Here is a 16490-nt window from a genome sequence, read left to right as displayed (position 1 = left end):
GAAGACACGAAGACTATCCAAGTAAATAAATGTTCTAAGGTGACTGCCAGGTCAGAGGATAAAAGTCTTCAAGCAACAGTCAGTTTGTTAAGATTACTAAAAATCTGGTTCACCCAAACTTCAACTTAAAAAAAAAATCAAAGGGCAAATACTTATCAATAATGATGAAGGTCATCATAGCTTGATTATGTACATTTTTAGAAGGTCAGGGAACCAACCTAACCTTGAAGTCTGTGAGACTAATTGGAATTTTTAACTTAACCTTTATGATGTGGTTCAGATCAAACTTTAATGACTCTAAGACCAAAACTGTTTACAGGAATGATGGAAAAGAATTAACTTCCTACTTGATGATAATGGCCATTAATATCTAGTTGAAAGCTTATAAAAACAATAACAAATTTTTAAATCAAAGCTTGAAGAAAAATAACTTGAGCTATCTTTTATTTCTGAATGATAAACTAAATAATAACTAGAGCTTAGATGATTTTTTAAAAAAGGAATTTAAGTAAATAATGATAGTTCATGCTAATAGAGCCCTTGCAGAGTTATCTGGTGCTTTCTCACAACAACCCTGAGTGGCAGGCAGTAAAGATGTCATTATCACTGTTTTACAGATGAGGAAATTGAGACGAAGAGAGGTTGTGACATATCTCTGATCAGAGAGATAGTATATATCAGAGTTAGATCACAGAAAATTATGGGAATGCAGATTGAGAACTTGAAAGCTCCTCAAAGGCCATATGGCCCAGTCCTCTTATTTTATATAAATTTATATTTTCTAATATAATAAATTATATTACATATCATGTATTTTATAAATTAGGGAATTGAAGCCCAGAGAATAAAAGGTCAGAGAGCTGGCAAGGGAGAGATTTGAATCCCAGGCCTGGGAATCCAGAGACAGCATCCTGTCCTCTATACCATATTGCCTTTGAACTCAGGTATCCTGATCTCAAATTCAACACCTTTGCCCTGCTCCACCCACAGTTCAGGTCCCCATTTTTCTGTCTTATGTCTGTTCCCACTGGGAAACTGTGTGTCTGTCCCTTTTCACACATGTCCCCATCTTCTCCTGTCTGTGCCCAACACCTCTTCTTCCTATTGGTTCCAGCCATGTTCCCACATGACTGGCTATGCCCCCACATGGCTGGCCTGACTTGTGTGGCTCCCTTTCCCTCCATCCTTTCTCCAAGTCCATGGGTAAATTCATACATGATTTTACATAGAAGTCGAAGAACTAGTCCATTTATGTAAAGAAAGATCTGTCTGTAGATGTTAAGAGACTTGCCTAGAGTCATATAGCAAAGTAAGTGTCTGAGCTTGGAACTGAACTTAGATCTTCCTCACTCCAGGTCCAGCCCTCTCTCCCCTGGACCATCTGCTGCCTCTAGCCCCTACATCTTCATTTGGTTCAACACCTTCTTCTTTGAAAATGCAAACATCTTGGGAGAGGTTAAACCTTAGTAATTATTTTAATTAGATGACAAAAATGCTTTTTTTTTTTTCTTAGCACTCAGCTAAAGAAAGCTACTTTTGGTGAACAGAGCTAACACAGTAAAAATAGAAGGGGAAAAAAGTATTCATGGAGAGCCATATGTGGTGAGTGAAATAACATTCTATGTTGGGTCATTCTGTACAAGGCGATATACATTCTTACCAAATTAATCAACTGGGTATGAACAATATCTTCTACCAAGACTGCGGTTTCATGAAGTGGCCTTCTAGCGTCTCCTAAAGAAAACCTAGAAACAAACAAAAAACAACTATTAAAATAAAATAAACACAAAGAAGTTTGAAAAATAGAGGGTTTTCCTTTGTTTTGAGGTGGGAGGGTTAGAAACCAGCCAATTAACATCATAGCATATGAAGCAATTCAACAAATTTTACATTAGGAAGCACTTGAGATGTACAGGACATTAGACAGCTTTCATTCATCCTAAACTTAATTTACACATCCTAAAATGGCATACTGTCCTTCCTTGAAGATTTCAACCTGCATAAGCTGAGTAGATCCAGTTATTTATGCTTTTTAGTATTTCTTCGGGAAAGGTGCTAACTACAGTCCAATACAACAAGCAGTATCTCCTTACGTTCAAGACATTAAGGACATGAACACAAAAGCAAAAACAAAAAAAACAAGCAAAAAAAAAAAAACAGCACTTGTTCATTCTACTGGGAGACAGGAGGGAGGCACAAAATGTAAATATATAAGTATACAAGAATATAGGTGGAGGGAATGATCAATCACTAACAATTAAAACTGATCATACTAAGCAGACCAGGTGTTAAGCCTTAAAGGAAGGCACACTCGAGGAAGGAAGGATTTAAAGGTATGGGGACAGGATGGGCAAAGGCAAAAGCCATTTGACACACCAAAAATGTGACTATCAGCAGCAAAATGCATAGAGAGGAGGACTCAGAACCTGTCTTTGACCCATGCAGGCTGGGTGACTGGACAAGTCACCTAACTTCTCAGGGGCCCAGATAACTCAAAAGATTAGAAACCACAGAAAAGGTTGCATAGATACTTGGAGGAGCAACCACTCAAAAGTGTCTGTTCTTTATATATACCAATAGAATATAAATTCCTGAAGCTAGAGAGCTTATGTTTAATCTAAACTTTGTATCTTTGAAATTTTTTTCTCTTTTAGCATGTGGTATAATGCTTTGTACACAGTAAGAAATAAATATTTGCTGAATGCATGCATGAGAGAATGAATATATCTTGATCATTTGTTCACTGAATTTATAAAAGGTTGTTGATGCTTCAGCTTTGTTCTCCCATAATTTTTTGCACATTACTACTTCCAATTTCTTCCCCACACATGGAAATGGCATGGTGGTTTTGGCAAAATGAAAATGAAAACTGCTATACCTAGCCACAGTTGCTTCATTGTTTTCTGTGCAAATGTGTTCAGCATTTTGAAGTCATAGATAGTACTTGAATCATTGCTTTCCCACCAATCACTGAAACACAGGCCTAGTTAACCTAGTCTTGAAAATAATACAGCTGACCTGCTGACCCTGATTGCCATGTTTTTCTCTGGTGCCTGTGGCAGGACAATCTCAGGTATCTGTCCGATAGATTCTTTCTTTGCTGGCACTTTTGCCTCCTTCTTTTCTCAGTCTGGCAATACCTTTTGGCTATTTCCTCTGTATTTCTTCATCACTATCCCAGTCTGCTTTCTGGAACTGGCCCACAGTCTGTGCTTCTTCTGCTTCCATCCTTGATGCTCTACCATATTTCCCCCCTAACTTTAGACATAGAAGGAAGTGCTGTGATTCGAGTGGCAGTGGTTGATGGCAAGTGAAGCCAGAGGAGACTTGTACTCTGGGTACACAACCAGCAAAAGCACTGTGATCACACTTAATTCTTATATCCTCATCCTCAGCTCTGGAGAGCATCATCTCAAGTCAATCTACTCACCAAATGTCTTAATGACCACTTCTTTTAGCCTAACACTCTGATACTGCTTCTCACTGCATGAATGACAGATGCCTAAAAATCTGAGAGTATTTATAAGGTAAGATGAGACTCTGTTCTTTTACTTTCATGTTTCTGTTTAGAAATGCTTTCCCACATACTGAATAAAATCATGGGTTTATGTTCCAATAGTCTACAAGAACTTAAGAATAAGCAGTTCAGCATTTTTGTGAAGGAAGTTGCTACAGCACCCTGTGGGTTTAAATTAGACTTGCACGTGCGTGGTGTGTGTGTGTGTGTGTGTGTGTGTGTGTGTGTGTGACTGCGTGCATGCCAAAACAAAGGTGCAAATTGGAAGATGACCTTTAAATAAACACCTGTTAAATTAGGGAAATATGCTCTGAAGGGAATTTATATTATTATAAAAATTATATATGTGTATATGTACATATAAATTATACTAGAAAGAAGACATATTTAATGGATACTTCCCATGTACCAAACAAAAATATTTTAAGTAATAAGCAAAACCTGCACTTAAAAAAAACTGATATTCACACTTTAGACATTCCCAAAGTCTGATTATAATTTAATATAATTGTTTTCAATTTTAGGCTAAATCTAAATGCCATAATTAGGTGACTTTATAAAATACGTTCCTATTCTTCCATTCATTCCCAACCTTCAATGGGAACAGGTCAATTCCAGGGATAAAAGGCATAATAGAATTGGGGTTGGGTCCAGGTCAAGTATAAAATACTCACGCAAAGTCTGGTCTGAAGTCTATCCACATCTAGAAAAAATGAAACTCCTCAGCCTAACATTGAAGGCCCTCCTCAGCCTGCTGCTACCCTCCCTTTGTAGCTTTATCATGCTATCCTAAGCTTCAGCCAAACGGAACTTGGCCCTACCTTCCCTCCCTGCAAAAGAGCTGTTCTACTATCCCACTTCTATGCCTTTGGACAGACACTGGTTTCCAAACACACACTATACTGACCCCAATTCTCATCTTTGCTTATTGAAATTCTACCCATCAAGGCCCACCTCAAATGCTAACTCCTTCAAAACATTTTCCTTGGTCTCCCGAGACAGGAATACTTTTTACTCCCCTTGGAACCACACAGGAGGCTTGGTTCTCTTCTGTAACCATCACGTATTTTGTATGACAGCTGTATGTGTGTTTTATCCCACTAACAGACTATGAACTCCATGAGGGTAGGAGTCCTGACTTACTAAATCTTTTGATCTCTTCTACAAACTAGTCTAGACTTTGTATATATTAGGTACTTAATAAAATAATTGTTAAAGTTCAATTTCAGGACAATATAGGGCTATGTCCGTTTATGATTTCAGGGGCCAATTTAATGAAGAACCACTCTGCTCACACTTAAAAAAAATCAAAACAGAATGGAATGTTTGGACTAGCACTTGAACTAACCTTCTAGGTATTCTATACGGCATCTGAAATGGGAAAGGGTGGTCAGAGGTAAAGAGTAAATTGTTAAGTGACAGAAAAAAATAAGAAGTTCAGCTGCAAGTCAACAACACCTTTTTTTCCCTAAAGAGTAAACTTGGGGGCAGCTAGGTGGTACAGTGAGTAAAGCACTGGCCCTGGAGTCAGGAGTACCTGAGTTCAAATCCAGCCTCAGACACTTGACACATTTACTAGCTGTGTGACTTAAGGCAAGTCACTTAACCCCAACTGCCCTGCCTTCCCCCCTGCAAAAAAAAAAGAGTAAACATAACATGCACAGGGAGAATAAAAGAAAGGATTTGTTCTATAAGGTATATTTACTCTAAGAAATTTATTTGTAATCAGTTAAACAAAGCACTCGGTACCATCTGCTAGAAATGATTTTGCTACACAGAACATGTCTTGTACATACATAGCTTGCTTTATGCAGTGTGTTTCTTAAAAGTTGCATACAAATCAAGTTTTTACAAATCAAATCGTATTTGCAAAATGAAACCATAATGCTCTACTGAAATGCCACTCCAATATTTCTTTGTGGTGTGGAGGCAACACTCAGTTCTTGAAGGCTACGCTATGCCAGCAGAGGACAAAGTCAGAAAGGCTTCAAATCAATCCACTTGTTTGTTTTTCAAGGATCAAACAAGCTAAGTTTGGGGAAGCTCAATACTAGAGAAATGGTCAACAGGTGAGGGAATTTTGTTGGCCACAGCAATTCACAAAGATTATTCAACTAACCTATGTAGAAGTTTCAATTTGCTTATGTGGGTGATGAAACAAAGAAAAAGAAAAACCATAAATATTTTAAAGTCAGATCAAAGAATCTGAAAACAGCCTTAGATATCCATGCCTTTGTTTTTCAGATAAGGAAACTCATGGTCAAAAGATGGCTTGTCCAAGGTCACTCTGGTATCAATATGCTGAGTTTAAAGACAAATCTCTCCCGTAAATACCCTAGTCAACTACCATCCCATGTTATGGCAGTTTTTGTGTCTTATGTATGGTCTTTTTTCCCTCAAGACTCTAGGAAATTATATCACTCGTCATTTAGTGAGCTCTAGAACTAGTTTCTGTTAGATTGTAGACTTCTCCGGCCTCCTCTTCATCCCAATGGAAAGTGACCTTCTCCTGAAAATTCTGTAGAGCGCCGCGTCCTCATCAGTCCCCGCCTTGTATCACACTTAGCTGTACACGTCGCGTAGCCACCTTCTCCCGGTAGACTTGGAAGCTTTTAGAAGGCCAAGAGTTTGCTATTTTTCATCTCCCGTATCCTTATCACCTAGCGTAGTTCAGACGCTTAATAATTATTTGCTGAATTGAATTGTCCTTTCTTCATTCCCCCTTCCTCGGGGACTCTTCGAAGAACTGAAATTATACTATACACAGACCATGAAAGTGACTGATGATGGCAATAAAGGTTACACAGCGCTTCCGACTGCTTTGAGGAAGACCACGTGCAGATGAAAATGACCTCGGCGGATCACTACCTTTTGTTAAGATGCATAACCGAAAGGAAATAGCTGGTGAACTTGGGATATTTCATCAGAATTGATAAGGAGTATTTGGAAATGCACATCTTTTCTTTTTATTAGGAAGTTGCCATCAAAACTAATGAACTAATTATTCTCTTTGGCCAATGCTTGCTCTAGTACCAATGCTAGAGTAAGAAATGCCTGAAGAGGGTGATCAACGCCGTCAAAGGGTACCAAGAGATCAAGGAGAATGAGACTGAGAAAAAGGCCTTTGGGTATGGCAATTGAGAAATTACTGATTACTCTGGAGAGAGCAATCTTAATGAAATGATGAGATCTGAAGTCAGAATGTAAGGGGTTAAAAAGAGAATGAGCGGAGAGAAAGTGGAGGTACCTATCACAGATGGCTTTTTCAAAGAGTTTGGCAACAAAGGGCAGAAGATATATACAGCAATAGTTAATGAGGATTGAAGGATTAAGTGAAGGTTTTTCAGGATGGGGGAAACATGGGCCTGTTTATAGGTAACAGGAAAGGGGCCACTAGACAAATAGGGATTGAAAATAAGTGATAGAGTAAAGGATGACAAAGGAATCAATTTAATGGAGAAGATGGGATGGAACGGAATTGCTTGAATAGGCAGAGGGGTTATAGTTTGTAAGAAATAAAGCCATCATATGAGAGAGGGATGAAAAAAGAGGTAGTGGCAGAGGCATATGAGTGATATGAGATGAAGAAAAAAGGGAAAAGAGGGAGCTCATGGTGAATGATCTCAATTTTTTCAGTAAAACAGGAAGCAAGTTTTTCAAGCGAAAGAGTAGGGGAAAGGCGAGCCAGGAGAAGTTTGAGAAGGGATGAAAATGTTTAGAAGAGATGCTGTGGAGAGTGAGAAAATTAGATGATAAGAGAAATAGAATAAGATTGTTTAGCAGCAGTGACAGACCAGTTGAAGGTGTGTGCCATAAATTTGTAGTGCACCCAATCAGAATGGGTGCATGATTTTCTCCACCTTCATTCAGCCACACATGTATAGGAAGTAAGGCAGCAGATAGTGAGAGTGGTCCAAGGTTGAGGCTTGGTAGTATACAACTGGAAATATGTTAAGAGGAGACTAGAAAGTCAAGAGAAGAGAACAGTGGAGAGCTGAACTGCTTTACCATGGAATCAAGATAGAGAAAAAAAGGTGAGTGGCTTGTTCAGAGGAGTTGATCTCGGCGAAAACTGAGGGATTTAGGGAATGAAGGTCATAACGTGGATGAAAAATAGGGTACGGTAAGGGAAGGCAGAAGATATGAATATCTGCGCCCAACAGCAAGAAGGAAAGTTTGGCTGGAAAAATTAATGACACATACAGAAGACAGAAATAATGCAATGTAGCTTAAAGAGTGTGTAAAGAGGAGTAGGAGTAGTAGTGGATAAAAATGCTTGATGAACAAGTTGGAGCCACGTTGTGAAGAGCTTTGAAACAGATGAGCTTATATTTGTTCCTAGTGATAACAGAGAACTATTGGAATTAGTTGATTGTGGGAGTGACAGGAGCAGACATGTATTCTAGCAATACCACTCAGAAGTATAGAAGACTGATTTAGAAGCAGGGAGACCATTGCAAAAGTCCAGGTGAGAGAGGATAAGGGACTGGACTAGAACGGATGTAGTGCAGATGGAGTGAAAGTATGGGAGAGATAGGATTTATCAATATGTGAATCTCTATAAGGGGAAATGAATGGTAGATCTGCATTAGTCTGTAGTGAGTTGATCACATGGTTGAAATCATAATAAGTCTGGACCAAAGGAAAAAGGTCCTTTGATTCTATTCTATGACAATAATTATCTATTAGTCCCCAGGTTTTTAAACAGTTTTTAAACTGATTTGAGGCATGAGCATGAGGGTAATTATTTATTTTAATTGTAAATGTTATAGTTATGAAATTAAGAGAAACGATAAATAGGTAGGAAAGTAGATATCCCAAAAGGAAATTACTGCAAAATGAGATAGGAGAGTTTATCAATTTTACTTACTCATAGGTCTACCTAAGAGACAGCATGGCATAGTGAAGAGAGCTGACCTTGAAGACAGTAAGTCCTGGTTTCAAGCTGCACCTCTGATATATACTGGCTGTGTAACCTTAGGCAAGTCACTGAATAATCTCTAAGGATATAAATTGCAAAGAATGTGCTGATGTGCATTAGTAGAAGTAGTGTCCTCATCTAGCAGTCCCATATAATGATGAAATCACAGGTCTAGTCCCTATACCAAGTCATGCGTACATATAAGAGTATTTTCTAAGTAAACATTCCATGGCCTCATAAAGAGAAAAAAGAATAGAAATGTCTCCTTAAGTGTTAATATCATGCTTTGTGCTGTTGCTATTAGGCATGTTTAATAGAACACACCACTGTTCTCTGAAGACCCATTTTCAATAATGTGAAGGCCTTGATTAAGGATAACAGGAAAAGATGTGATTTATTTTTTCATCACAGGAATTCCAAGAGAGAAGAACAAAGGTTGACTGCTTGGTGATAATTTGCAACAGGCAGAATCAACAACCAGTTCCACACCAGCCCCCAAGAATACAAATCCCCCAAGCAGATCTTTCCCATGGGGCATCCAGGAACCAAACAGAAAAGAAAGGACAAAGAGACATTTCTTTAGTTGCATGTATGTGTCTTTTTGGATGCTTTAGTTGCTTCCAACATTTCAGTACTTACTGCTGGCTACAAACTCTAATGTGGTTAAATTATTCTGGATGCTGTGGTTAAATAATTGGTGTGGTCTTGGTTGCTAGTTACTTTTTTTTTTATTAGCTCTGGCTTTTCAGTCTTTTTCCTACCTCAGGTAATTGACATTACTTTGGAATGGACAGTATGTGACTATCACTTGGTATAAGGCCCTGGATGACTTTTTCTTCTAAAAGAAAAAGCTTTTCTTTTTCCTCTGCCCACATATTTGACTGGATATTTATATGGTAACTATCACTATCGTTCCAAGATATTTCTCATAATTATAATTAGAGTGAATACCAGGCTTGAGGCCTAATATGCACTCTAGTCATCCACTCTGGCACTAGACAGCACACGCAAACACAGACATCATACTGTTTATGTCATCATGATCCAATATTTGACCAGCCCAAATTACCCACTGTGTTTAGGGGAGAAAAAAACTGGAGAAGTTTGGTTATGTTTGGCTGCTTAGGGCAATGAAATGGTCATAAACACATGTAAATTATCACTACTCTGGAATTTACACTACTTCCAACCACATACAACCATATGATTTTACCTGCTTCATGCAAAAAGGAAAGAGTGACCTCATTAAATGAATATGTATGACTGATAAGTTTGACAAAGAACAAGTTAAGAAGGGATCACAACAGGTATCACGAGGATAGCAAATTCAAACTTGTTTGGAATAGAGCAGTGACAATTTATCCTCGCTCACTTGGTTTTTTAAAACTTTTTCTCCTCCTCTTATACAAAGTATCACAACAACAATTTATTAATCATTTATCTTGCGTATAATTCTTTTTTTGATACTTGGGGTAATAAAAATTAGACAAGTTAAATTATCTAATGATAGAGCTTTCAGTCCAGTAGACATTTTCTTTTAAAATGGTTCCTTAAAAGGAAAAAAGATAAATTTTGTTTTGACGTCTTTGGAGGATTTTCAGAATATATCCCTGAGATTAAGTGGAGATATCAAGGGATAATCATAAAACTAAGATTATGAATACAACAATAATAATACTTTATATTTATGTTTGCAAAGTATTTTACAGACATTAAATTATTTTATCCTCACAACAGCCCTGCTTTATTGAAAAGTACAGATATTATCATTCCCATTTCAAAGATGAAGAAACTGATGCTTAAAGAAAATAAGTGACTTGCCCATCGTCACAGAGGTAATAAGTATCTGAGACAGAATCAGAAAGTACATCTTTCCAACTTCAAATCCAGGGTTCTATCCACTACACAAGGATGTCTCCCATAAAAGCGATATTCCAACTCATCATAAGGTAATGTAGCAAAAAACAAAACAAAGCTCTAAATAATTGACTTATCTCAAATGTGAATTCTTGGTGTTTCCATGTTATTAATAAAACATTGAAACTGCTTATGGAAAAATGGCAGAATACTGAGATGCTGTGGGGTTAGGAAAGCAGAGACTCACAGTAGGCCATCTGCAATGGAGGAAAGTTTTCTCCACATCTCTCACCTTCCAAAGGACAACTGGGAAAGAGAAGCAAATGACTGAATGACTGTGATTCATTGGGGGTATTTAGGAAGACCAAGAAATACAAAGGTTGCAGAGCAGGTAACCCAATCACTGTGACCAGTGTTAGTGCAATAATCGCTTTGGGGAGCCAGTGCTTGAAGTAAGCTGGGCATTATTAGGTGTCAAAATCAATTAGTGAAATGGGAGGTAAAAGTGGGCCTTGGCATTCTTTCCCTGTATAATCATCAAAGTGTGTGGGGATATTCAAGTATGTTTGTTTGAGCTGAGATACACACTGTTTGGTTGCACTGTGAATGATAATATGGGAAGAAATCAATTTTGACTGAGATCAGATTTTGTTTACCACTGCTTATGTGGTATCATATCAACTAAGCATGTCTACTATCCCTGTACTGGAAGAAGAATGCCTGGGGGTGGGGGCACTGAGTTATCTTACAGTTACACAAAAAAAAAAACAATAAAAACCTCTTCCCCTTCTCTATGCAGTTTCCATTATGGAGACAAAGACAGCTGAGTAGAGAAACACTCAGCTGAACTTTCCTGACATTCCCCTCCACATAATCTTAAAATAAGGCCCCATACTGAAATCTGGAGTGGCAGAACCAACAAAAGGTCACAGTGAGACATTTTTCTAGCCCAAGACAACTTAGGAGGTCGGAAAGAGAGATCTGTAGCACTGACCCAAAGATCACTGGATCTAACACTCATTGTAGGACCAAGAAATGGTGACAGGAGCAACAACAGCTTCAGGAGCTCTCAGAACAAAGAGAGTAAGGAGACCTGGCAACTAGCCTGCAAGAGACTACAGGGTACCCCTATGCTAGCACTGGACACAAGACTGGATGCTATTTGGCAACTCAATTGCCTGTACCCACACTTCTGAGGGTTGAGAGGAGGACTATTGGTCAGGATGGAGCAGAAGCCCTGAGAAGGAGTATCCCTCTTGGTTCCAAGGAATCAGGGACTCTGAGGGACAGTATCTATTGCAATCCCAAGGGATCAGGGGACCTTCCCTGATAAAAAAGCACAGAGCACAGACAAAAAGAACATGGACCACACCTCTCCCCAAATCACATCACTTTGGAACCACCAAAAATTTTCAAATGCCCCCAAAGCTCTGAAAACAGCAGTGCAAAAAACCCTGAATCTAGAGAGAGTGCCCTCACAGGCACCACACCAGGACAAGAATACAACTTTAACATTCAGTTCAAAATCGAGAAATAGGTTAGCAACAAAAAAGAACTTGACTATAAAAAAGCTACTGTGGTGACAAGGGAAATTCAAGACACAAACTCAGAAGAAAACAATGAAGTCAAAAGAGCAACAAACAAGGCCTCAAAAGAAAAGAAAAAAGTAAATTGGACACAAAATCAGCAAGAATTCCTGAAAGAGCTAAAAATGACTTTCAAAATCACATAAGAATGGTAGAAGAAAATTTAGATAAGGAAATGAAAGGAAAGGAAGAAAATTATGAAAAGACAGTTAACAGCTTGGTTAAAAGAGGCAGTAGAAAACAACACCTTAAAAACCAAAATCAGCCAAATGGTACAAAAGCAAGACATACAAAACTTGATGATGAAAATAATTTCTTAAGAAGCAGAATTGACCAAATGGAAAAAGAGGACAAAAGCTCATTGAACAAAATGATTCCTTAAAAATTAGGATTGGGCAAGTAGAAGTGGATCAGTTCATGGGACCTCAAGAAGCAATAAAATAAAACCAAAAGAATGAAAAAATGCAAGAAAATGTGAAATATGTCAGACAAACAACTGACCTGAAAAAAATAGATTGAGGAGAGATAATTTAAGAATTATTGAACTACCTAAAAGTCATGATCAAAGAAAGAGTCTCGACATCCTATTTCAAGAAATTGTCAAGGAAAAGGAGCTTGCTATCTTAGAACCAAAAGGTAAAATAGAAATGGAAGGAATACACTAATCAACACAAAATGAAAATTCCCTGAATTATCACCAAATTTCAGAGCTCCAAGGTCAAAGCAGTCAGAAAGAAACCATTCAAATTCTGGGAAGCACCATTCAGGATCACACAAGAGTGAGTAGCTACCATATTAAAGGAGTGGAGAGTTTGGAATATGATATTCTGGAAGGCAAAGGAGCTGGTGTTAAAACCAAGAGCAACCAACCCAGAAAAACTGAGTGTAATCTTTTAGGTGGAAAAAGTAGACACAATGAAATAGAGGACTTTAAAGTATTCCAGATGAAAAGACCAGAGCTGAATAGAAAATTTGACTTTCAAATAAAAGCCTCAAGAAAAGCATAAAAAGGTAAACATGAAAGAGAATTCACAAAGGTCTCAATATAAGTTAAGTTTTTTCCTTTCTAATAAGACCTGAGGGCAGTTAGAAGAATTCTCCATAGAAATAAGATATGGAAGTGAGTCGATAATGTTCAGATAATGAAAAAAATGGATAAATGGATGGATGAGATAGAGGGACACCCTGGGAGAAGGGAAAAGGGAGAGAAAGAATGGAGAAAATTATGTCACATAAAAGAGGTATACAAGGAAAAGTTTTTCCAGTGGAGGGTTCAAAGAGGGAAATGTACACACACACACACACACAATTGGTAATTGAAATCTATCTTACCCAACAGGGAAACAGAAAGGGAAGGTGATAAGAGAAATGGTGGGTAGATAAAACAAGGCAGTGGTCAGAAGCAAAACAGACTTTAGAGGAGGGATAGAATAAAAAGAAAGAGAAGGATAACATGGAGAAAGCAGAATGGAAGAAAATGCACAGTTAGGAATCATAATTATAAATGTGAATGGGATGAACTCACCCATAAAATGGAAATACAGCAGAATGGATTAGAAACCAAGATTCAACAATATGTTGTTTACAAGAAACACACTTGAAAGAAAGAGGTACATAAACTGTTAAAATAAGGGACTGCAGCAAAATCTAGTGTGTTTCACCTGAAGTAAAAAAGGCAGGGATAGCAATTATAATCTCAGGCAAAGCAAAAGGAGACCTAATTAAACAGGATAAGCAGGGAAACTACATCTTGCCGAAAGGAACCATAGATGATGAAGTAAAATCAATAGTAAACACATTATGCACCAAATGGTATAGCATCCAAATTCTTAAAGGAAAAATTAAATGAATCACAGGAGGAAATATACAGTAAAACTACACTAGCAGGGTACCTCAACTTTCCTCTCTCAGAGTTAGATAAATCTAATAATAAAATAAATAAGAAGTCAAGGAGAAGAATAGAATCTTGGAAATGTTTGCTATGATAGTCTGGAGAAAATTTAAAGGGAATAGAAAGGAATATACCTTTTTTTTCTCAGCTGTACATGGCACTCTCACAAAAACTGACAATGTATTAGGGCATAAAAACCTCACAACTAAATATAGAAGAGCAGAAATATTAAATGTACCCTTTTAAGACCATAATGTGGTAAAAATTACATTTAATAAAGGGCAATAGAAGCATAGATTAAAAATTAATTGGAAACTAAATAATCTAATGCTAAAGGATAGATACAGAGGTTGAAGAACTAATTACTCCAGGTATAGTAACTAATCTTGAAATCTATGGCTCAGCAAAACCAAAAGATGCAGGTGTTTTAGCTGCTATTCAAATCCAATGAGACAACAACAATAGGAAAAACAACATATTCCCTCACAGCCCAACCCATCATTCTTATAGTGAGGAGTGGGAGAAGGCAAGGGGAGGACTCTTTCTATGTGAACCAATGAGAAAGAATAGGAGAATAAGAGAACAGTAAGAACAACATCCGTGCTGTCCTGAAGATGCTTCAGTGAGCACATGGAAGACCAGCTTCACAGCCTGGACCCAACCTTTCTTTCCAACCTCCCCTTCCCACACTTTATGGTTTAGCCAAGTCACCTGCTTAATGATCCTAACACATGATACTCCAGCTCCAATTTCCTTGTCTTTGTGCTGCATACCTCCCCAGCACTCCTCAACTCTGACTCAAAAAACTCTATGTTTACTTCAAGACTTACCCTAAGCAGCACCTCCATGAAGACTTTCATGAGCCACACTTTACCTTCCCCAAATGCTAGCGCTCTCCCTAATAAATTACAATGTATTTATTTTGCATTTATTTTCCTCTTCAACTCTGACTTCAGAGTCTGTGCTAGTCACTGTTCTCTTGGTTAGCCAATTTGGGTTCTCTTGGTCTCTTGGTGCTACTTCTCTTCTTATTGCCTGGGATTTCCTCTGGACAAAGAACAATTACCCTCTGTGCTAATCAGTCTGGTCTTCAAGTGGAGACTATCTACTCAAGTCTCATGAATGATTTAGAATTTTGCTTCTTTGTCCTGAATCATGGCTGTGCACTTTATTCTTTTTCATTGTTTCCTTTTGGTAGGGTATTTAACACAATGCTCTAAGAAATAATATTAGTAACTTGGCACTATTAAGAGGATAGTTAATGTACATAGAATTTGAAACACTTGCCAAATAGCCTCCCAACATTCATTTCTACATTTTGAAAGAAGGCAAATTAAAGACTGTATAAAATGTGACAAATGTGACAAGTCAATCTTGTAGGACAGAAGCTGCATTCCTTCCCTAAATCACTGAAAGGGCATTGCCTCAGTCAAACAGAATCCTGTTAAAGACCTTAGCTTGAAAAGGCAAAGGTGCCCACTGCATCCTGGGCCATCTCCAGTTGTCCTGATCTATATCTGACCATTGGATCCAGATGGCTCTGGAGGAAAAAGTGAGGCTGGTAACTTTGCACAGCCCTGTCTCACAAACCCAGTTCACTTGCATGTCATAGCATCACCTCCCTGATGTCATGGTCCTCTTCAAAAATGAAGAACAAACAAGCAAGCAAACAATGAGAATAAAAATTTTCTCTACTGACTTCCACTAGGAAATAGGAGATGAATCTCCATGGATAAGCAACTGAGACAAAATGAATTTTTGGGCAAAGTGTTTTAAAATTGTTCATATGATGACACATACTATATGCAATGTTTGATGCAAAATCCAACACCTACCTAGTAGCTACACTACTACTATGTACTTTTCCTTACAACCTAGTATTTATTTCACCAGCTCAATCTAGGCTTCCCCTCCGCTATCAGACAACCTTTCTGGATCATAAAAATTTTGCTCAAGATTAGAAAGCCCCCCCCCCCTTAACGTCTCCTCCTTCTATTGTTATGTCACTCCCTCTCCTTTTAACCTAGGGATTCAAACTTGGCCAATCAGTACAGCCATATAACTAATCCATGATGTACTATAATCTGAAAAGTCTTACTATTCGACACCTTTGACTAGTAAAAAGACAGACAGAGCATTAAGGGCTATGTGCCAGGCACTGTGCCAAGCAGTGGGAATACACAAAAATGTGAGGGCTCATGGCACAGTGTAAAGATGTTGTGGAGGCCTAGTTCCTGGAAGAGCTGAGAGTTCCAGGTGCAAAGTCTGAGGTTGTGGCTGGAGGAAGAGGAGGGGAGAGGACAATAATGGCGAGAGCAGAGGCAGCAGAGTGAAGAATTGGTCAGGAAGTAAAATGAGTTAGCCCTCCATTTTACCAATATTGGAAAGACTGAAATTTGGCATGCCATGATCAAGCTTATTTATACTTAAGTGGTAACATTTTTTTTTTTGAAGAGTGGAAGCAGAAGAGGGAATCTAGATCTGTGATTTCATTGGTATAGGATAGATAAACTCTCTCTGCCAAAGCAGATGAGTAACTATGCTGCAATTTCCAGTCTTAGAGAGTTTCCTGGGAGTACTGAGAAGTTAAAAGTGACTTCCCAGGTTTTCATATTCAGTATGTGTCAAAGGCAAAAACTGAACCCAAGTCTTCCTGACTTTAAGGGTGACTTTTTAGTAACTATACAACACTGGATTCTAATCATAAAATTACTGGTA

The 16490-nt window shown here is 38.1% G+C and overlaps 1 protein-coding gene across 2 annotated transcripts in view; it reads right to left on the bottom strand.

Moving 5' to 3' along the window:
- Positions 1-16490, bottom strand: part of SUPT3H (SPT3 homolog, SAGA and STAGA complex component) — a 706568-nt gene that overhangs the window by 329238 nt on the left and 360840 nt on the right. For both annotated transcript variants that reach the window (XM_036767517.1, XM_036767518.1), the window contains exon 3: positions 1661-1745. In XM_036767517.1, the coding sequence (XP_036623412.1) occupies positions 1661-1745 (85 nt within the window). The remainder of the gene's footprint in view (positions 1-1660; positions 1746-16490) is intronic.

The sequence above is a fragment of the Trichosurus vulpecula genome, chromosome 7 (genome assembly GCF_011100635.1).
Source record: "Trichosurus vulpecula isolate mTriVul1 chromosome 7, mTriVul1.pri, whole genome shotgun sequence".
Taxonomy (NCBI): Eukaryota; Metazoa; Chordata; class Mammalia; order Diprotodontia; family Phalangeridae; genus Trichosurus; species Trichosurus vulpecula.
Note: the sequence above shows the minus strand (reverse complement) of the source record. Positions and strands in the feature narration are given on the sequence as shown.